The sequence below is a fragment of the Sinohyriopsis cumingii genome, chromosome 12 (assembly GCF_028554795.1).
Source record: "Sinohyriopsis cumingii isolate HCF-2022 chromosome 12, ASM2855479v2, whole genome shotgun sequence".
Lineage (NCBI taxonomy): Eukaryota > Metazoa > Mollusca > Bivalvia > Unionida > Unionidae > Sinohyriopsis > Sinohyriopsis cumingii.
Window position 1 is genome coordinate 92,032,827 of NC_142972.1, and position 24,430 is coordinate 92,057,256.

General features: G+C 37.0%; 1 protein-coding gene across 2 annotated transcripts in view; it reads left to right on the plus strand.

The window, feature by feature from the left end:
* The window catches only part of LOC149786980 (TPR and ankyrin repeat-containing protein 1-like), a 65,438-nt gene extending 51,442 nt beyond the window's left edge, over positions 1-13,996 (plus strand). For both annotated transcript variants that reach the window (XM_089977527.1, XM_089977529.1), the window contains exons 23-25: positions 1,525-1,756; positions 6,435-9,754; positions 10,460-13,996. In XM_089977527.1, the coding sequence (XP_089833653.1) occupies positions 1,525-1,756; positions 6,435-9,754; positions 10,460-10,618 (3,711 nt within the window). In that variant the 3' untranslated portion in view covers positions 10,619-13,996. The remainder of the gene's footprint in view (positions 1-1,524; positions 1,757-6,434; positions 9,755-10,459) is intronic.
* The last annotated feature ends 10,434 nt before the right edge of the window (positions 13,997-24,430 follow it).

Here is a 24,430-nt window from a genome sequence, read left to right on the forward strand (position 1 = left end):
CTGATAATACCGCCAATGTATTGGTGAAGTATTGGTGAAGTGTTATTGCCATGGGAAACACCATATGCTGTGAGAATGCAATGAATGCAGTGGGTCCTCACTATGTTGATCCACATTATAGTTCGGTTCGGATCCCATAAGACGGATGAAGTTAATTTCGATTGCAAAATTATTAAAGTACAAGACGCTATCACACTTAAAGTGATATATTTATGATTACTCTCGACAGCATTATGCCTTGAGATTTATAATGTCTTGCATTACATGGAAAATATAATTCAATTAGTATTGCATGCTATATCTGAGACTGTGTTGTTCAGCTCTTCTTAGATAGCTATATTTTCTAAATATATCTCGTAGTTCAACGATTGTGACAGGCATATACTCTGTTTCGGTTTATCAAATAAAGATCTTGTCTACTGAACTTACTTCAGCATTGTCAGCGTTGTTGTTTTGTTGTAACAATTATCATATGTGCCGCTGACACGTAAGTTTGGCCATTGCGTTCCCGGTAGGTTAAGCAAAACAGAGTCTCAAAGCGCAATATAAAAAGGTGTGGACTCGTCACAGGCCCTATAATTGAATGATTGTCTCATGATTAGTCCCTAATACCACACAGTTTGTACAAAATATATGAAGTCTGGGCCCGAAATAAGAAAAATGAAAAGAGCAGCAACAACGTTTATAATCATCCTCCAGGACTCACTTGTAGACCAGACTCAATAGAATTTTACCATCATATGTTGCCAGAAATGCAAATAAGTTCGGTTGTAGTATGTCAGTTTCTTCTCAGTTAGCAATTAATTAATTAAAGCATTAGACTGAACAATTTGTTGGTGGGTGAATTCTATATTAGAGTTGTTTTGATGAATAATGATGTCATTAAATAAACTTTTGAAAGAAAACCCCCAGGTAATCATACAAGTATAATACTAATAATAAAGCAGCAGCAAATCTGGAACAGAAAGTATCACATTACCTGTTGCGTTTAATAAGTAGGTATATCCAGAGTTTCTTTTCCTTTTTTGTCATAACTTATATCTCTTTTTAGTGTTCTTATATTAAATTTCACAACTATATGGCTATTTTGTTCATGTTTATACAAATGTCTAGCATCAGCGGTTATTATCTCAAGCTCTCTCTGTATGGATAACCATTAAACAATATAAATGTAACCATGATAATGATACATTGCCATGCATGTGTTATAGCAGAAAATGTAATACTGTGGTGCAGTATGGGGATCAATAACTGCTTTAAAAATAGAACCTCAACTAATGCTATACTGGGATTAATGACTATACCCCTACTATAGTGGGGACAGTGCTACAGTGAGGTTTACGGTTATTGCATGACAAATCCTGCCAGCCTAATCATATTCATAGCAGTACCTGTGTTTGATTAAAGCTGATTTTGAGGTGTTATACAAGTATAAGGAGATTCACGAAACATTTATGTTATACTGGAGACAGTATTATACTGGGGTAATCTACATAGAGGGATGGAAACTGTATTTAATTACAGGAATACGAACGGAGAGGAGAACCCATTCCCGAGATTTTGACCACCAACAAGCCGTCTGATAAGTTTAGTGAGGAGCGACTCAGCTACATTGCCGCAAGCTTGTTCCACAAACAGAACAACCGTGAGAGAATGCTGGCTGCTTTGGACAGATTAACATGCTGGCAGGACAAAGTACAGTTTCTCAAAGAGAGAGGATACCTGACAGAAGCCGCTCAGGCCATGGAAGAAAATGGTGAGTTTAAAGGGCCCATGTTACTGATAGTGGGTGTTCCAGCAGTATATACAACATTTTTAAAGCCATTTAACTTATGTATTGTTGATTCCTCTAATCAACTGGGCTCTTAAGTTAATGGTATTATTTGCATGAAGCATGGCCAATTGTATACCAAGACTTGCCTCCAGATACTAAAAGCTATACCATTATAATGTCACAAATGAGAAACACTGTCGTGTGGAACCCATGCACATGAAGAGTGTGGCTGAATTAGGACCTAATGTACACGCTTACATATAAGTCATATCCTACTGGAAACTGCACCATTGGTAGCAAAAATACGAGAATAAATCTGTGTCTTTGCGCTTTGTTTGGACAAACCAGTGGAACAAACAACACGTACCCAGATTTGCTTTTCCATTATGTTACTGCTGAAAAGAAACTCTGCTGCTTTCAGCTATACTAAATTTATAAGCGAGTATATTTGATAGTTCAGTTAAGTGTTGAAATTGTTATTCGTATAGCTCAATTTAAAGTTAATGTGAACAGCTATACTATATCAACAGTTCACAGCATTGGAGATTAACCTTGTTTTAAGAGACTTCTTATCAAGTCTGGGTGCAAGAGGAAGTGATCTCTGTTCACATATAATTGTTTAATTGTCAGTGCCCTTAATGCATGTTTGAAACTGTATGTTGAGGGTATATCAGCAAACTATTTTATATGTAAAATGATGTGGGTCACGAATTCACGAGGAAAATAAATAATCAATTATCAATATAAGAATTTAGAATATTGTGCTTTCAATCTTTGGTAAAGGAAATAATTGCATCATTTGAACTTTGCTGGGTTATTCTGAGAACACATGTTAATAACAATTGTGACACTAGACTGACAATTGCTATTACGTGGATGTATTATTATCTATTACACTTTCCAGAACCAATCTGACGCATGTTGCCTTGTTTTACCTCCAGTTTTATACGTCCACCTCGGCAAATTCGTGTTACTAACATTGCTTAGGAACCGTTCAACATTTTCTAATGGAATTTGGTGTACATATTATGTCATAAACCTGAAATTATCTTTTATGGGTTTTCCGTTGTTTATTCCACTTTGGGTGGAGTTACGGACCCTGAAAATGAACTCCTCGAAGTATGCTGCTTGTAATCAATACTACTCAATAACCGTTCACATTCTGTTGCAATTCTGCACGAACATGGTCTCATATAATTGGATGTGCCTTGGATGTGTTTTGTACCATCAACTTCATTTTGTGGGAGAGTTATGGCTCTTGACAATGCTTTCTTTACATGGGATGATTCTTTCATCTGGCATAGTTCAGGAACCATTCAATATATTCTGATTGCAATTTGATATAAACATTGTTTATAGACTTGCGTATACCTTTTATGGGTTTAGTCCCAGCATAATTATTTTGGATGACTGTATGGGAAAGTTAAATCTCTTTACAATTAACATAATGTCTTCGCATCGTTTTAGTCTAATCCGCTCCTTTTTAGACAGAGTGATGAATGTTGCCAAGCACATTAATGTCTTCACATATAACCAGATAATGTTGTTTTCCATCTGTAGAATTCAAGAATCATTCATATTCCGGGTGAATTTGTCTTAGATCTAAATGTGCCTATTATGGATTTTATCGTCACGCCATGTTTTTAAATACAAGTATATAGTCCTTACCAATCAACGTCATATCTTTAGATGTGATGGTGCTTGTAAACGGTAGAGCTCAAGTACCATTAAATATATTCTGATGAGTGTTATCTCGCATAATCTGTTTTTACCAGCGTGGAGGCCATACGTATCAACATCATATCTGTTGTGTTCTACCTAAGATAAAAAGGTCAGGGACACAGCAAATAAATGTCAGAGTTCATATTTGTGTAAATGTAGTTATTTTTCTCATTATTTCAGCTCTAAAATAATTAAGTATATGTTGTTGTAGGTGTGAAATTAACCTCACAAATTAGTTATACTTATTGCCTTCCAATCTGTTACATTACAGCTCAGCTAACTAAAATGAACCTTTGCTTAACTGATAGATATATTACCTAGTTTTCATAGTGCGTTTGCCTCTGGAGTATCGATCATATTTATTAAATCCTAGTCCTGGTACACTCGGATGTTTTATTCAAGAAGACATTGCAATTTGGCGTGACTGTGCCTTTGTTATAGTCTTTCAAATGTAATTTTGGCAATTCATTTTCTTTTTGTTTCGATTGAGTGTTCATATCAGTAGCCACTGCTACATTTTAGTGTAATCTGAGCTCATGTCATTCTGTTTATTTCATTGATAACAGTCAAATTTTTTTCTACCGGTTGTTATTTCTTATTCCTTCTGTATTTCTCTCTCTCTCTCTCTCTCTCTCTTTATATATATATATATATATATATATATATATATATATATATATATATATATATATATATATATATATATATATATATATTATTTATGGATATTGTTTCAGAGTAAAAACAAATATGTGAGGTATGGGAAGGGGTGGGAATTAAATGGTTAGATGGTCCACTGGTTGGTTTAGCCTGAGCGTGATGTGTCCACATGGACAGAATTCCATTTTGTTACCTTTAGTGATGATGGGTGGGACATTGCAGAAAGTCGCCACACGTATAATTTTTAGGTGTAATGTCCTTTTGACCTCTCGTGTTCCTTGGAATGTCGTCCCACAATTGTAGTAATGATGATAGTATTGAGAAGAAAAGTAATAATAATGATATTTCTTTGGTTACTAATTGTATAAGACCCATGGATCCATGATTCTTGATCCAGTGTAATTACTGCCAGTTAGGATTTTGTCCTGAACCCTTTCGTTTCGTTTGGATAAATAGTATCAGAGAGTTATCCTGCTATGAAGTAATAACACCCTTTTAAGTGCTATGTGCCAGTCTCGTTTTCAGGCTAATCAAATCTTCTTGAGAATTTCGTTACGATTTCGCTCAAATAGCTCTGATGTGGACTCCTTGTCAAATTGATTTCCCCGGATTTCATTGAACAGCAAACAGGCACCATTTACCAGTCAATGGGGTCCCATTAACAATCTGGGAATAGAGGTCGTGTCAATACCCCCTTAGTGTAGAAGCTACCGAACAATCGTGATGGGGAGAGGAGGTTGCTTGGTACTCGTCCTAATAAGTAAGGGGATCGATTCGACAGCCCCTACTTCCCTATTTTCCCGTTCAGTCTCTACAGGATGTGTTGACACTGTTTCCAGGAGTTTGCCAGGTATCAAGTTATAAGATCCATTCGCTGGTTGTCTCCTTTTGCCAATTCCCCGGGTGCTGTTATATTCCTGGGCTCCTGATGAAGACTCTAGAGGCATAGTAGCTTAATAACCTACACACATCGCCTTACACGTTTAATTATGTTTATGCCTTGCGTCGTTGATAAGCAAAATCATTCAAGCATAACAACGTTCTTCTGGAAGAAAGATTCCATACGATGATCACCGCCTCAGCTAGGAAGATCATAATGCCCACTTACTGGGCAGTCTCCATCAACATTTAGGAGGCATACATTGGAACCTATACTAAGTGTCCCAACCGTATCCCAGCATACAGTAGTGAGCATTCCTGCCGTGATGGTGTATTCGTGGCAGGACATGCATTACTGTTATTCAAATGTAGCTCTGGTGGGTGGGCTAAAGCTAATTTTATTTAATAAATACGTATATGCCACAATTGCAAAGATCAACTTTCCTCACTAATAATGAGGTCTGAGGATCAAAATCATAGATGACTCGGCATCTACATAAGCCTATGACATAGGATTAAAATGGAGTCTGTTTTAATTATGCTCCACTGATTAAAGATTTCTATATTAATTTAAAGATGAAATTGGTTTAGCTTGGACGAAGTAACTCGTGTCTCGTAGTGGAAAGCAATGCATTAGTGACAGGTATTACATAATTAAAAATTAATTCTATCCCCCAGTTATATTTAGCGTTTTGATCTCCATTAGTGACTCTGGTCAGTTAAAGCATCAACAAGACACATAAGAGTTGATGCTCAATTTCCCACTTTAAAAAAGAGCTCCAGGTTGGAGTACATGGGTCAAGATTTTTAAGCCATAAGACACAAATTGTGAGAATTCCACAAATTCAGATCTTCATCTTTACATGGGATTTTGTTTGTACTGGTGAGACCTTGAAGGAGTGAGATCAAAAGGGATTCAAATCATCATTAGTGAAAGCATGTCCTTTGAATGCCTATATTCTCCTAAGATTTGTTTTTAGTGTGATGAGTAGCATTTTCTGCAATCACCTTATGCGAACAGCACCGGTTTGTTGATTCCAGCTCTTAAGACAGACTAACAGAAGTTTTCATGAGCCTAAAGCGTTTTTGATAAATATGCTTTCAGTCTTTTGAAACTCTGTCCAGATATTTCGGAGACCTCCTCAGCATTTGTACTCTGCATTGGTACTGGACTTAAGTCTTTAAAGTTTGCTTTATTTTCTGCTTAGGCCATAAAATTAATTAGGTGCTGTCAATTGGTCAACATACATATAAATTGCAATTTGGCTAATATTATCTGAAATATAATTTTGCACCTTATGTCATTAATTTGATACAGATTAGCTCCTTTCTTATTGGTAAAATACATATGAAATTTGTTTTGGTCGAGGTCAATGGCTCTATATATTTTGCGTTACAGGCCAGGCAGAAGAAGCCACCAAGCTCCTGCTGATTAATGGCAAAATTGAACAAGCAGAGGCGATGGCCAGAAAGACACGACATGACAATACCATAGCACAGACATTACTGGTGTGTTTACAAGTTAACATGTCCCGTCAACCTGGGGAACGGCCTTCTACTAATGACTTGCACAGGATAGCAAAGGAAGCAAAAATGTTGTTTGATAGCTGTGGAAACATAGATGGTTTTGCAGAAGCCAGTCTTCTCCTTGCAGAACTTGCAGACGGTGTGTTAGAACTTACAGAAAGCAGCATGTCACATATTACAAACGCTCACAAAGCTTTCGTAGAGTCAAAACCTTATAGTAATCTAGCTGGAATATTGGAGTGTGTAGAGTGGATAGTTACTCGCAAGAAGATCAACAAAGACAGTTTCATGTACATTGTTCATGGATTTGATCATCTATTCAGAGTTGTTCAGATTCTTTGCTGTCCCATGACAGCAAAAGACAAGGAACTGCTTTTGAAATATGACACTTTCTATGGACTATTCACCGCTAAGCCGAATCATGTAATTTACTGCCCAGAATTGAATCCAAGATGCAAGGACATCATCAACGATTTACTTCCATCCAAGCAAGAGAGTTGTAAGCAGGTGGAGATTGATATTGAGAAGAAAGCAGTTAATGAAAGGATTGCCATCTTTCTATTAAACAGGGCTAAACGATGGCTCCAAGATGCAGTAGAGGAGATAACGAGAATGAGAAATGAGTGTCAACAGTGCCTCTTCTATCAGATTGGTATTACATGCCCAGATATGGAGAAACGAGATGGAAGATGTCCAAACCTTCATTGTCCTCTTAACAAACGGATATTCGAAGAGGTGATGGAAATTGACAGAATGTTCATTGAATTGCAGCGAAACATAGAGTTTGGAGCTAGAAATCTGAATACGATGTGTCCAGCAAGTCTGACTGAACAGGTGGAGTTCTTTCTGCATTATCATGTAAATACTTCTCATGAAGACGTTAATAGTTTCACTTCCTGTGAGAATATCCTACAGGATCTGATGCCAATGAGCTACCATCCCTTTGTCCTGTCCAAGCGGTATCCAAGTAAAGTTCTTAAAAAGATGAGTGAGCCAGTCAAGAATTACATGAAGGCCTACATGGAGAAACGATGGAAAGAAGACACTGAAGGTGAGCAGATATTTAACACATATGCTGCAAAATCTGCAGATCCGTTCCTGATGATTGATCTTTGTAGTCATTTGTTCAGTATTAACTTCAATGTTGACAAGAAAATGAGAGACTTTGAATGTGCACTCAGCAAGGAACAGAACCAGGATAACACGGATAGGGACTATAGATGCCTTGCGTTGACGAGAGATCATGAATCACAAATCCAGTCAGGCAGTAACTGGATTGTGGAGTCACTAGCACGCAAATTTTGTGACAGTTACCATCATCTGACAAATTCTGCATCAGATCCACTAGAGGCTCTATCCAAGTTTAGCAATTTTGCAGCTCTAATTAGCACAAAGTCAATGGAAGTCATACCGGATCGGAAATTTTTTCTTATTTGGCTGGAATTTTACATCACCCTCTCTTTTTTTCTCATCGCCAAGGTAAATAATGAAGTGCAGAGAGACTCTTCAAAGATGTCAGGTATATCCTTTTTTGTACCAAACAGTTATCTGAATTTGATGGATTTTATTGAGGCTACCTTCCCAAGACAGACATTGTCCATCCAAAAGGCTGTCAGTCGTTTTATTCCCAGAAAGAACAGTCTTAGTTTGATTCAAGACAGACTTGATCACATTGTCGTAATGTTGTGTGGTTCATCAAAAAGCACAGGTCTCATTAGTGTTCTCTTCTCATCGGGTTTGGACAATTTTTTCAGTTGCGCAATGGCAGAAAGAGTCCTTGTTCTCGCTATGACATTGGTCAGCAATGTTGGAACATTTACATCCGTAAAGTCAGAAACTATCGTAATGCAGGCTTTGACCCAGCTACATTATACAGAGAAATGTCCAAAAAGGCTAAGGTTGGCACTTAAAGCTGTGCAAAAGGCACAGTGTATTCGTGATGTGGGAGTAGCACTGAAGGCCCTCTTGAGGGAGAGGGAGAAAGAGCATTTGATGTGCTGCAAATGGATACCAACAAGCGTTCGAAAAGATCACAGAGATCATGTTCAATCAGTCCCTCTAACCAATATCGGATTCATCCCTGCAAAATTCCTAGGTGAGTACACCCTGACAGCTATGAGCCGCGGTGCTGGATTAGCGCCAGTGTTGTTAAAGCCTTTAGTGGACCACGAAGAAGAAACACAGATGTCCTTGGAAGATAAGATGAAATGGCGAATTGATGCTGCTGCTCGAGAGAAAGCTGAGATGGAGAAAGTTGCAGGCATTAAAATTCTAAGATTATTTAAAAGCTTGGCGTTTGCTGCCAAATGTCGTAACCTGAAGGATAGAGTTAAAAAGCAGATGGCCAGTGAAGAACAGGAAGAAAAGATGAAGCTGTTCGAGACAGCAAAAGTGACTGATGTTATATGTGGAATATGCAATGTATCCTTTGAATCGCTTTTGGAAGAAAGCATACTAAACGGCGATATGTTCTCTGATTCCTTCATCCGTAAGAAGACCAATGCTAACAATGTATATAGATTTGACCTCGAACACAAAGTGGCATCAGATGTTGTTGTGGTAGTAGATCAGAATTTTACAGTCCCAAATAATGATACGACAAACCAGGAGAAGGACGCAAATGTTGTGAACCTCTATGATAGAGCCGGATATATCAGCAAAGGACATAGTGCTTCCAAAGAAGGAAAAATAAATATAAATGATAATGCTTCCCTTGCAGAAAGCAATGGAAACACGCATCTTAAGTATTTTGCGTACGAATCTGTCCCAGAGAATGGAGAAACAAAAGGGCCAACCGATATAGATTTTACAGAAAGGAGAACACGGGAACTAAAGAGAATAAGGAATGAACATATCCAGTCCCAGGATCATCTTCAGAAACAAATAGAATTTTATTCGTTCGAAAAGCTATTTAAGGATGAAATTGAACCTCAAAGAAAGTTTCTGCAAGACTACATCCAGGAATATGAACTATGCAATTCACACATTAGAGACACAGAGTATAAAGGCATTCAGTTAGAAATAAACCGGATAATTCAGTGCATGACTTTCATGCATCGTGAAATGAACAGAATTGTGCATGAGAAGTCTTGGAAAACCACTACGTGGCTTCATCAACTCCTTGGAGATACGCTTGCTGCCTACAATGCGGTAAAACACCATGTGGAGGAATCTTACAGAAAATATAAGCAGGTAAATCAAAGAATTGAATGTTAAGTTTGATAAAACCAAGTGAGATTATAACCGTTTATATCCATTGTTTATGAGGAAAAAGTAAAATCCCAAGGATTATAAGACAAGAGGTATATCCCAAGGCTAAAAGGTCATTCACAATTGCTCTAGTATACATCTGCACATGATAAACCATGTATGTTTTACCAGAAATATTTAAAAAGAATAGTGCTACAAATGGTTGACATTTGCATGTATTGATGATCTGATATCTGATCTATGGCAATTGTTTCTAAAGAGCATGATGCAAGTGACCTACATTCCCAAGGAGTGTCCTTCGTGACATATAAGGATGGAACTTTTATGCTAATGATCCTTCTTTCATTAAGTCGCAGATGAGTTTTAAGTCAAGAACATGTACTCAAATATAATTTTCTATGCATCTTTAGGAGCTGCGGTGGCTCAGTAGCTAGGGTTCAGGAACCAGACCGAAACGTTATGGTTAGAATCGAACCAACCTGTGTCAGCCATCCTTCGGCAGGCCACTTTGGTCTATACATTGCTTTCTTTGCAGTGTGCGAATACCGTTCTGCTAAACAAATACAATAATGATCCTATTAACATAAACATTTATTGAATCCTATAGTTGTAAAGCATATTATTTTATTCACTACTTGAACTTTATTATTTTGCTCATGAAAATGTTATAATTTTAATTTTTTTAAGAGGAACGATGAACGACGAGTAGCCACGGGATCGCAGGTAAAAGTCCAACAACAAGAAGACTGGGAGGATGAGATTGAAAATGTTGTTGATGAGCCATCAAGTAAAGTCAGATCACGCGTGTACAAGAGTAGGCAAAAAAGACGGACTCGTAGAAACTAAATTAACACTGAGCATCTGAATGATTCATATTTAAGAGCAATTTATGATTCATATTTAAGAGCAATTTTCCAATTTATTTTACGAAAAGGCTAAAGACTCATGCTAGAATATTTAGTGTCTCCAGACAAGAAGCATAACAGAATAATTACAGAAGGCATATATTAAGGTCAACAATATAAAATGTATATTGTTTTGTGTTGTCAATATTATGTAGAGTTTGATTTGTGTCAAAATGAAAATTAAATACCGGAGCTTTAACCATTCTAATTTATTAATCAAATTTTTTATTATATAAAACGGAAAAATATTGTATAGAATAACTTGAGAAAGGTATCTTCTGGAACATTCCTTATTTATAGCCATGTTTAGAGAATTTACAATTTTATTAAATAATGTAAAAGAAACAAGGACGTAGACACTTATATAAAACTTATGTTACCTGGACCATTTTTAATTTCCATTGATTTTCAGATTTCACTATGTTCATTCTCTAAAGAAAGGAAAAAGAGTTACAAACATTTATTTCAGGTCTTTGTGGTTGCAAGAACCATAAATTGAGTGTTTGTCAGCCTTCTTTGACTGTAGATGACATTTTTCGTGGGATTTATATCTATATACAATAAATATCATGCGCGTCTTATTTATTTTGAAGTCATTGATAAAAAAATCTGGTAGAGATAATCTACTTTCTAGTAGTGTATATTGACTGAATATGGAGTAAGATGCAATGATAATGCATTGAATTTAAAGAAAGAAGCGCTGACTTCATAGACACCCACACTCATGCCTAGTGATGTCTGATAATATCAAATATCATTATACCATGATATTAGAAAGGTATTACAATGATCACGTTGAATATATTCTATTGATTTAACACAACAGTGATGATAATTTACTTCAACGTTCTTATCAAAAATTTATTTTTTAATATATATATGTATGTGCGTGTGTGTGTGTGTTTTCATTTCTACTCCTTCGTGTTTTAATTATATTGTGCACTCTCTGTCATCATATGCAATGGAAACTTAGAAAAATTACGCAATTACACATTATAGCGTGGATATATTTTTTCTTTCATAACACAAGTCATTTATTAGTTGATGTGATGTTTGTGTGTTTAAGAAGAATGCATGTTACAACTTGTGTTGGGTCCGCAGTTGTTTAACAATAAATTCTTGTAAGTTATATATCCAAATTTTGTCATTTTTACGTATATACATTATTCGTTTTTTTAAAAATGTTATTAATCATTATTTGCTATGAGTAGCCTTGTATAGCTCACCTTGTCCAAGCTCAGTAACAGTTTTGTAAACAACATTGCTTTTCTTCTTACTGAAATATAAATAGCATTATCTTAAAATGAGCGAAGGATATTGTGTTTACCGTGATTTTTATTTTAAGTTTAGTAACAGACCTTCTAATTATAACCAAGTTTTTATTTTGTAAATATTTGGAATTTTCTTCAAGAATGAAATTTACAACTAGGTAATTAGTTGTTGTTAGAAAGTGACCTAGGCCAGATAGTGTAGTATACATTATTGTTTACTGGAAACGTTTTGATTCCCTCAATAACATCTGGTTGAGAAATGAGTTTTAATTTTGTGTCCCCTACTTTATTTCAGTTTATTTATTCAAATTATTTATTCACTGGGAAAAACGAAGTGTTCATATAAAAAAATATTATTGGAAATAGAGACTTGGATATATAGTGAAAATCAAAGAAGGATATATTCTTGGACATTATTATTGTGATTCAATAAAAACTGTTGGCACCTCATTACTATTCAGGCTATCAGAGGCACATCAACACTTTCAGAGTTGGATTTATTTTGGAATACCACTAGAGCTTGTGTTATACGTTCTAGGATGATGTGGGAATTAACTCGTTACACTTTAAGTTATTTTTTAAATTAAACTTTGCATCACGTGTTGGTTTTCGCTCTTTCCTGTTACTTTGTTTGAGACTATGGAGTCGTAACAACAGAATATTCATAAAGTTTGGGACCAGTCAAGATATCTACAGAACTATTTAAATGGAGTTTTCATTATAACAGAACACAAATGTTTAAGTTTTTGTGCAAAGGCGAATATGGATCTACATTGGAAATATGGTGTTAATTTTCTGACACAGTTAATCATTAATTTCCTTTGTTTGCTTCTTAAGCTACAAATCAAGTAGGAAAATGAGAATGTAGGCTCATTCCTTCCAGACATCCTTTAATATGCCAAATGATCATTTTTACACTTATACATTTTTCACAGGCAACGTTCAGAGCATTATTAAGCGATTTACAATAGGACCTCTATTTATTTGAATTAAAACGTCTTCTCTCAAACAGGCAGAGTTACTACAACCAAATGTTTCTCACTGGACCTCCCATTTATCAGAGTATTTATTTCAGTCTCCAGGAGTTTGGACAAAAAGAGCACTTCTGGTCATGTTGTTGCTAGTATTACTGGTCACGTGACATATATAGAATACTTTAAATCATATGTTGTTGGTGTTGCCATTGTTGATATCAACATTAGGTGTTTGCGTTTATCTCAGTTTATCTGATACAGTTTGTACAGTCTTGAAACTTGATGATCGTATTCATCGTGGATTGTACTGATCATTACAGGCAAAAGTAAGTGAAAATGACCTACTTTTCAAGCTTTAGTGGTCACATTACTGCAGCTGGCTCAAATTTACCGACACTGTTGTACAGTCATAAAACATGATAGGTGCATTCACTTTCAGCGATACTGTCACCATAGGCAAAATTGGGTCACAATGAACTACCTTTTACTCAAGTGGGTTTGAAATGGTTGGAGAGTATTCCACGGCAGACTAGACCTATCATTTGAAATAAATATTGAGCTTTCTTTGTCTCAGCTTCCTAAGTATAATTAGATGTACGTGCCACTTTTCCTGAGGGTCTGCTTTAGTGTCAGACATGTTGGGAGTCATAAGTAGGTTTAGGATAGAATACTGAACCTTCGTAGGATAGACAACAGTTACAAGTTCATTTATTCATGTTATTGGTTTCGTAATTTATACATAACATCAAGGATAAGCAGCATATAAATGACAACTGGTTCTAAGTGGCAACTGTAGCAGACTTGCTACATTTTGCCTTATATTGAATTTGCATAATTTAGGCTTGTATTCTTTTGACAACAGTTTTTAATTGGAAATATCTTTACGAAATCGAAAGTCGAAATGAAAGGTTATTTTTGCTTATCAGTACATTTGGTTTTAAACAATTCTGCATACATATCAGTTGACATTGTCCAATTTGTTTTTTTTCCTCTAGGAATTAAGAAGGGGACAGTGATATTATTTATGGAGGATGCATTAGTATGGTTTGCTGAATAATAAATTTATATATTTTATGCTGTTTTGTTATAATTATATATTTCAAGCCGTCTTATCCTACCACTCTACCTAATAAAGGCTTTTAAAAGCTACACTATTCAATGTTTACTCTATGCTTTTAAACTCATTATCCTTAAAGCAACCATAATGGTCAGAATCATATTTATGCCAATTGTGGTGAGGAACATTTACACATCGGAATACAGTGGTAGGCTTGGGATTTTTCCGTTTTACAGAGGCGCGGAGAAGAGTACTTGTAGCGAACTGGGCACGACGGTTGCTGAAGGAAAACCTCCCTTTATAACAACAGTCATTCTACTTTCAATGTAATAACTTGCTCCTGATGTCGTAATTTAGAATTTCAGCTCGTTATACATCAATTCTATTTCTTTTTAATTTGCCTTATCTGTGCGATAACTTCAATCATCTTTCCAAATGTAGTTATAAAAACAATACTTCTATACAACAACATTATTTTGACGTCAATGACCTAGACTAAACATTGTAGGTACATTACATTTGGAGTACAAGTGAAACTTGTTTATTGAGGGATGAATAATGTCATCAGAGAATGACGGAATAAAAAGGATTTTTCAAAGTATTTATTTCCACATAACATAGCTATATGAGACGTTTTATGTCTTGCACTTAGGTTAATGAAACAACCTAAGAATCAAAATGCCAACGGCCATGATCACTGTGATTTAACGAACAAAATAGGCTTCTACACATGAATTTCAATTATTGACTGGGGCCCAGAGTGGCCGAGTGGTCTAAAGTGCGCGCTTTTTTTCATCACACCTATATATGGTATATAGTCTCACATTCGGTCTATGTGGGAATGTTATAAGATTGCCAGTGTTATCTTGGGTCAGTGGTTCTTACCGTGGTTTTCCCAGGTTCATCTTCCACCAGCTATATTGGCTGCAATGTATAGTCTACCATTTGACGAAAAATGGCGTAAACCCCACACAACAACAAGAAAGTTGTTAACTACGTACATGTACCAAGTATCTGTTGAACATGGTAATTCAGATGGAAGACAGTAGTTTTGTTATCACGCTTGGTATATGAAGCTTCTCAGAAGTTGTGGATCTAGCGTCAATACACAAGATATAGTAAAACGAAATGATATATCCTATACTCCTGAATTTTTTTTCGGCCTGTACAATGTCGGTTCGTTCAGGGCAGTATAACAGTCCATGTGGCTTAATGAGAGGCAGTGGCAATGGGCCTTGAAAAGGAAATGACTACAATGGCAACTGAGGAAGTGCCCTTCCAATGTAATCAAGCTGGTGTTCCGAGAATTTGGATCAGTCGTATAATATGAGGTTAAATTCAGCACTGAACGTGTGATTGATGAATCTGACATACAAACTTTGTACATAAAGCCATTTTATGCTTATAATAGGGAAGCCTTTACATAGGAGAATTGGATATGATCCCTCGTTTGGATGAGGCGAAAACACAGTCATTATACTTCACGCATTTTTCGTTTCTAAGATCATATTTTGCAGTAAGATCATTTTTGCTTGCGTAATACTTTAAAGTGATATCACCAAAGGTCTCTTTTGACAATAGTCTTCTTTTGACAATAATCTTCGCACTTTATCCCTTCAAATATTGTTTTCAGATATAATCTAATGTAGACAGTTTTATAAATTGACAATAGCTGAGACGTGTAAAGTTTTACAAACAATTTGGAAAGTTTCATTTAAATGAGAGCTAGTTGTAATACATAATTTTCTAAAGTTTGTCCTCTGAAAATTCAGAATAGCGACCTTAATTTTTGTCATTTCATCGAAACAGGCGTTTAGTGACAATAACCAATAGTTAATGTAAAACACCGGAAATTGTGTGAGTAATGTAATCACTACAAGAAACGATGTGCACTCATAAATCATAATGCCTACACACTTTTATCACCTTTTTATAAGTTTGGTTGATGCAACCAAAGCCCTATTTTGAGTTTCTCGTGTAACCAAACAGAATTTACAAAATTATGATATTATTGGAAGTTAATTTAATGGCTGGGTACCATGTAAATTTAAAATTAAATTCTTTCACTGTTACAACAATTATAAATTATCAAGAGTTTAAACTGACGAAGACAATACATATATGAGGTCTTTCACAAACATATTCGACAAATTAAAATCCTGAATTAATTTCAAAAAGAAAAAAGTACTAGACAAACGCGCAAATTATATAAGTTTTCTCATTCAACATTTTGAGGGTCTGGATAGTTGCGGCAACTACTCTCTCTCGGTTCTAAATTCATGACATTGTATTTGTCTGCTGCAGAGGCAAGATGAATATACCATACTTGATAATTTTCCCTCTGCATGTTCAAATATAATGCGCAGATTAAAGATTAAGTCACGATTGTTTAGTTGTTATTCTTGTTGTTATTGTAGGGTTTAACGCCATTTTGCAGCACACGATATACGTGGCGACCAGTATTAATGGTGGAGGAAGAATCCGGGAAAACTTCGGAAAGAACCACCGACCCACGAGAAGCTATTAGCAAGCTTTCTCACATGCCCACATTGGCTGAATCCGAGACTCAAACCCACGCAAACAGAGGTGAGATGGCAGTGATCCGTAACGGAGAGCGCTTTAGACCATTCGGTCACTCGAGGCCCACCGATTGTTTAGTAAGTGGTACACTACATTAACTGGACCTGTGCGGCAAATTGTGCACATCTTATTAGCAGTGTCAATCGGTTTTATGTCAAAAACGTTTATAATAGTAATATGCAATAAAATGTCGAGAATGACATGGCATTGTTTGATTTATTCATAGGTAATGTGTGCATTTGAGGAATTAATGTAGACCTAGTAGCGTTGTTTGAAACTGACTGCATCACATTTTGCCGATAAAAGTGTAAGAATCAAGCAGAATAGTGGGTTATATCATACAAACCCAATAGAGCTAATTTTGATTATAACAGTGTGTTTTAAGCATTAATTGTGCTAAACTTGACAAATTGAAACTTAAAGTACTTAATATTCACGGATTGTGTTGCCCACCTTAAGTGTTGCTGATTGCTTTGGCACTCTGGGCAATTACAGCTGATACCATTATACCGATATGTATAATTGTTTCTCCTTCAAAAAATATACAAATAGTATTTTCCGACTAATAATTAAATGTTCCTTCTAATAATTATATGTTCCACACAGACCGGTTTACTTTTTAGTCATTTAAAGTGTTCTAAGTGTCAACTATAATCCTGTTATGGAGCCACTAGATGATAAATGTGGACTCTAAGTTTTGGTTATGGCAAAATACAAGCAGTTATAGTGCTTAATCTGGCTTCTATCTACACCTGTCTTATCGGTTTATTACGGCATTATAGCTAGCAAATTTGAAAGCCAGCCCAGCATTTGAAAAAGTGGATAGTCTTGTTTAGTGTTGCTTACGCAGAATATTGTATGATTCTGAGAGGTTTCACTAAGGGACAGGCTTTGCCGCTACAATTTAAACCCAACCTCGTATGTCAGATAACGTCAGAAAAATAAAGAGACATCCTCAACAAAACGTTTCATAGGCTATGAATTTATGACGAATACTTCTAATCTCTAATCACTAGATTTTCTAACTAATTGTTTACATTTTGCACTATTAAATGTCTCGAAAAAAAAACTCTTTCAAAAATGAGGTTAGATCGAGAATAGCCTTTCTGAAACTTTAAGCAGGTTTCAACTTGTGGTTGCAACAACGTTTTCAAGCTTTGATGGGAGGGAATATTCAGCGATGTATGACATTATATGTAATGATTCATCAAACGTAAAAGCACGAGTTATTACTGCCTACGATTTTATTGATTTTCTTTTCATGGACGAAAAGACCCAGTCTATGGTAAACATTCCCTTCTCCAATTAGTAACTGGAGGCCAGAATTGAAAAGATGATTTAAGTCAGATTCTTTAGTTTTAGCCAGCTTTCAGAATATCTTCCTCGTTTTGTTTCTCCTACTGTGCTAGTAAACATGTGATAGGAATCTCAACGCAATTTGCCTTTATTCCTTTTCTTAATCGCTGTTTTTACAGCGAAACATACACTTTGATGATGTTTGAATCATTGATTGTGTTTTGTGTTCATTTGCTAAATTTGAACAGTTTGCACCTTGCAGAGCAATGAGGTGATTGTATTAATCATTCCACATCGAAGTATAAATGTCACTGTATCACCTTCTGTGTTTGTAGTTCCGGTTATGCCGTTTCTGTAATTGATTTTCTTTTAGAGCACTAATATGTCTCAGAATGTTGGTAAGTGATGAGACAACAAGACCCCATGGGATATTCATTCCACATGTCTGTTGTTGTTGGTGTTGTTGTTATAGGGTTTAACGCCATTTTTCAGCACACGATAAGCTATACATGGCGGCCAGTATTAATGGTGGAGGAGGAACCCGGGAAAACCCCGGAAAGAACTACCGACCCACGAAAAGCTACCGGCAAGCTTTCTCACATTTCAACATTGACCGAGCCTGAGACTCGAACCAACACAGAAAGAGGTGAGATGGCAGTGATCCGTGACAGAGAATGCTTTAGACCACTCGGCCACTCGGGACCCCCATCACATGTCTGTCGTTTACATGATATACACAAACGAACCCGAGTTTATTTCCTAAGAACAGATGCATTATTAGAACTTTATATAAGGTCGCCAGAGGAAGAAGAAACGTTTCGTTTCCTCCTCTTCATTTCAGGACAAACTCGTCAGTTTCAAAGACCCGTCTGGACTGCGTCCCGTCTTATGGACGTCACCATTGTAAGTGGAGGAAGAAAAAGGAATAATTTCCGTGGATCGTAATTTGCCGAAAGCCTTATGAGTTTTGTAATCTTGTTCCGATGTTTTCAGTGTATGTTACAGCTACACCTTCTCTTCCACCACCAAAGGAGGAAAACTGCCTGTGACTTGGAGTAATTTGCATCTTTTCAGCAGAGTTGATCAGGACTTTCTCAAGCAGGTGAAGTATTGGTAACCTGTTATAGAAGGGGCACAGTAGCACACTCGCCCCCGCATATCTGATGCTGAATATATATAAATAGAGTTTGGGTTGTCAAATCATATTAAATCTTTAGCAGACAGGTATTACTTCTGGCATTTGGCTTTGAGTAAGCTAATATCAGGTTTTATTTGACGGTTTGGACACGGAACAGGTCGATACCCACTCGTTCGCCTAGAGAAGGGGATCGAATCGGTATCCCCACTCCTACTCAATGTATCCCTTAATCCCTAAGAGATTTATACACACCTTTCTCATCCGCTCACCTGACAATGAGTTTTATGTTTCCTTCGCTGACAGCATGTATGTATCTGCCTCGGATTCAAGGTTGCTCGAACACGGCAAGTTGTGTACATGCTCAAGTCTAGTACAAGAAAATGGATGTCTGCCACCAATCTGCTCCAAGATCGAGAAGTGATTATTTGTAATCCCGCTACCCACATACACCAACACACCCATACATTCCACCGTCCTCATTTATTGGATACAGGACTAATCAAAACATGTCAACTTCGAGTAAGAGAGCAGGGATAGGCAAGTCTCATCATAGGAATGAGTTCTGAACGACAACGCTCTTTGTATTCGTGATGACTCAAATGGGTTCACATAACAACCTATTTCAAACCCATTCCCAACTCTTTTCCCCGGGGTTCATCCTCCTGTTAACACAGAACCGCCGCACAGACTCTCATGTGTTATGTAAGTCTACATTTTTGTAACTCATGGTACGTGATTTTATTTAATTTCGTAACTTTTATTCATGGGTGTAAACTGTATGTATCTTTTGTTATAAATTGCACCTGACTTGGTTCTCTTAAGAACGAACATTGCATAGGATCTATTCATATATGTTTGCATACGCGTTGACCATCAGTAGCAATAATCTTAATAATACGGCTTAAAATGGCGTCTATTATCAGTGACTGATGGAATATAGACCTTTCGAGAATAATTATGTGGCTTTCCCATTGGTTGATAGAGGTCATGTGAATATTTTTAAGTGGACAAATGCAATAGTGTATGTAGTCAATATGGATCTATTCTATATAGGGAGACAATTAAGCATTTCAGTTTCATTTCATTTTATGGAGTCATTCACGCTTATTGCGCTGCTGACGTAAGTCTGCAGACGTGTTTTTTTTTATTGTACTGATATATTTGTCGAGAGAAAAATATTTGTTGGGACTGTTCAAAGGAAACGGAAAGTGCTCATTATTTGTATTGTTATATTTTTCTGGAACTGTTATAAATTATTCGAAGGAAATCTGGACAATGCAGTCTTGACGACGTCACAGTTCTTGGAGGACATTTCCGGTTTCGAAACTCATAATGGACTTTTCAGTCGTTCAGGACTATCAAAACCATTTAAAGGACTAGCTTGGATTCACTTCATAATACTGATATCTTGGATAATTAAATTTTTTGTTAAATTGTACAAAACTTGTTGATCTTGTTTTTGTGTTACTTACGTTTTTGACCATAGAGTCGTAACACATGCTTAACAAATTACAATATTGGAGCGTGGTCGAGGAAGAATTTATTCCAATTTTGTTTACATGATTGAAGGCTTTATCAAGCTGATACTAATTAGGGAACAGAAACATCACATCACATCTGAGTTGATTTGAATTCTAAATGTCAGGTTTTGTACCCCGATACACAGTTTGTAAGACTAAAGTTAAATATGTATGCATGGAAAGTGACGAGGAAGAGATGAATCATAATTATGTATAAATCTGAGTCAAGATATCTGAGCAAGTAACGTTATTAAACAGGTAAGAACTAATAAATCAAAGGAGAATTGTTTTTACAATGATGACAATAATTACCTAAAATAACTATGTTGTTTGGAAACGACAGGAATACAAGACTGAATCAAATATACAGATATAAACCATACACTCTTAAATAATATAATGCTTAAAGCCAGTCAAAAAGAGGGAATGGAGGACCTGGGCTTGTCTCCCATTAAAACCCTTGGAAATAAAAGCTCCATTTCTAATGACAATAGCCTCTAGTGAAGACTTCGGTTCGGCTGAATCAACCCTGGTCAACCGATTTGACTACTTCGTGTGTTTTCTGTATCAGGGTCAGTATAAACAAGCGCACGTAGTTAAAAATTCTCTCTCGCCCGTCCAAAGCTAGGTTTCGAATCATAATATGTATTTTCCCTTTCAACAAATTCCTTTAGAAAGAGTATTTCAAAAAGCAAATCACAGCCTCGATTAGGAGAGCCATAAAACCATAGGACTAGGGATACGGTGCCTTTAGATACTCATCGTTCTGCCCCACAGGATGTACCTCCAATTTGTCTCGGCCAGAAGGTACTTCAATTTCGAACTCTTCAGTCAGTCCTCTACTACCCACGCAAAGCTTTTACCAGGGTGATGAGGGTAATCGAAGCTCGCTTGAGATTTAAAGGGCTTCTCTCATCATGTGCTTTGACGATTGATTGATGCACAACGTCTTCATAGATATTCCTCCGGAGAATCCGTACAACTGTTTTGATTGAAGGTGACCTGTCTGGGTCTCATCGCCAACCAAGGGAAATCGAAATGTTTCCCTTCTCAGTTTCCCATTATGTGGGATGAATTATCTCAACAATCATGCAGCGAAACGAGTTCCATCATATCAATCAGAATTTTTCCTCATAGCGGTGCCTATATTCAGGACTTCGCTGTTGACTTTCCAAGATATTTGAACTCCTGGAATATCTTGTTCCAATATCAAGTTCAAATATCTTGGTTCCATAATCACTGAAGAGGGGTCAAGAGCAGAAATTTTGTCAAGAGCAGCACAAACAATGGCAGCTATGTCAAAGCTAAGACCCATCTGGAGAGACAAGAATATCTGTCTGAAAATTAAAATCAGACTATTGCGAGCTCTAGTCATCTCAATCTTTTCGAACTCATGTGAGGCATGGACCCTGACAGCAGAATTACAACGAAGAATCCAGTCACTTGAAATGAGATGCTACAGAACCATCCTTGGCATCTCTTTCATGGACAACATCACAAATGAAGAAGTGCGTAACACCATCAGGCGCGAAGTAGGCCTTTATGAGGACTCCCTCACCACCGTCAAAAAGAGAAAGCTGAAATGGTATGGCCATGTCACTAGAGCCAACATTCTATCCACAACAGTTCTGCAGGGCAGCGTCCAGGGTGGCAGAAGGAGAAGTAGACAGAGAAAAAGTGGACTGACAACATCACAGAATGGAGCAGGAAAAGTTTTGCGGAGACACAGGCATTGGCACATGATCGAGACAAGTGGAGGGAACTGTCAGATATTCAGCATCACAGTGCCTCAACGACCACACTAGGTCATGTGACTGATGATGATGATGATGATGATGATGATGATGACTTTCAGAATTGATTCTAGCTGGAGACTGCATTTGCTCCATTTCTAGTTTCAGTTTCTAGCTAACTGGAGACATCGAAAACACCCGTTGTCGGCTAGGATTTCCTCGGGTCCCGATTTTTGTCCTTACCTCATTTTTTGGACAGATCTATGCAGCTTTCTGACTGAAGACCCGATTCTCATCCCCAAACTGTACTACGTCCTGTAGTGAGACTAAGCAGATTTGAGACTAGATGTTTACCGGCAACCAGTGCACCGTTTAGTTTCGTGAAATTCGGAATCATCCACTATTGGGCAATTGTGAACGAGGAAACTTTTAGAGCACGCCATATCTGAGCTAAATGAAAATTCCAGTTCACAGACTTCCAGAAAAGACGGCGTTGTCCTCATATAGGGGCATCTGTACCAGTCGGCAGCAGAGTCAAGTTTACATATTATGATGTCATTAAATGATCTCATTGCTATGAGATTGAACAAAAACAATCTCCTTCGTTATGTTGTGCCAAATTAGAGGATTTACGTGGGGGATGTTTTCAGACTGAAGTAGAATAGGCTGTTGACTTTCGCCTTCCCATTTTTCAAAACAATTCACAGGTTCTCCACCAAGTCAGAATCTCCACGTTGCAGTACATCTAGATATATCCATTTGGTCCCATATGATGTTATTCTGGGATTGGGATTAATTCGATGTTGTGGTAGACTGGCCAGGCGTTTATCACAAATTCACACATGCTCATCTCAAACGATCGATCGGGCAATCCAGGTTTACAACAAGACATCAAGACATGCAACTGCATTGCCCAGGCTTGGAGGCAGTCCACTTCTAATGTTTAAAATGTCAATTTGAGAATTGTTTGCAGCTGGCACAGTATCAAACGGGTTGATCCTAGTTGTCCTTATTTAACTGTTTGCCGCTATTATTCTTTACCGTTACTAGTAATGGAAATGTTTTGTATCTACTGTTAAAAGTCATCTTACGGATCTTTCTAATGCTGTCAAGTTTACTCTGGGTTCCACATCAGTTAGTTTGAGCTGCAGACCGGTGCCTTCCTCCGTAATGCCTCGATCGAACCTTTCTAAATTCTTTGTAATTTATGTCAATTTTATGCTTCATCAAAGGCATTAGATGTTTCGTAGACGTCGATTTCATTCAGGAACAAATCCTGGCTCTGCTCTGGATGAAGGTGGCTAGGACCTTTTTTCTGCGGAATAACATCCGGTCTTTGCATACTCCGTCGGAGTAATGACTATGTAACAGAAACCCCATGGAACCTGATCAGCTATGTTGTGTGTTTTGCCTTTGACCTGTTTGTCCATTGGCACGTTCAATTCCTGGACTTTCTCATAAATGATGTATGGATACGCATCTGGAGAAAATGGTTCTCCAGCAAGGCCATGTGCCTATACCACATAAGTGTATAATGTGGGTCCAAGCAGTCGTCCCAGCTGAAGACGTGCAGGCATCAGCGGCATAGATACTTGTTACTACTGATTGTATTATAGCTAAATATCAAGCCGCTGAGTTCATTTACCCAGATACAGCGGTTTATTAGCCCTTGGTAAGCATTAGCAGGTCAAACTTTGGGAAGGGACATTTCCTATCTGATGTTCATCGATAGGGACCCTTTTCACAGCCAATAGCTCCAAATACGATTTCTGAGTTGCATCGCTCAAACTTGAAAGTGTGGCTCACTTTAGCTTGAAAGTGAATGCAAGCAAAATTGAGCTTGGTTATGTGTTCACAAAACTTGCCATGTCGGTCACGTGTATATCGCAAATTGGAATTCCTTGTACAAAAAGAACGGTTTATGGGTTTTTAAAAGCGTTTGTCTAACATACATACACGTAATCCAATTGGTCAACATCACGTACCATATATACTCGTGCATGACTTATGCTTCTCTGATAAACCTTCATTACAACTCACAACTTATACCCTGGTTTGCCGGTGCATTGGCAAAGTCTGACCTGGATCCATACTATTTGAAATAATGGTTTCAAAATGCTAATATTATATTATTATTAAAAATAAATTGTTCAAAGCACATATTATTAGCACACCAATAACAAT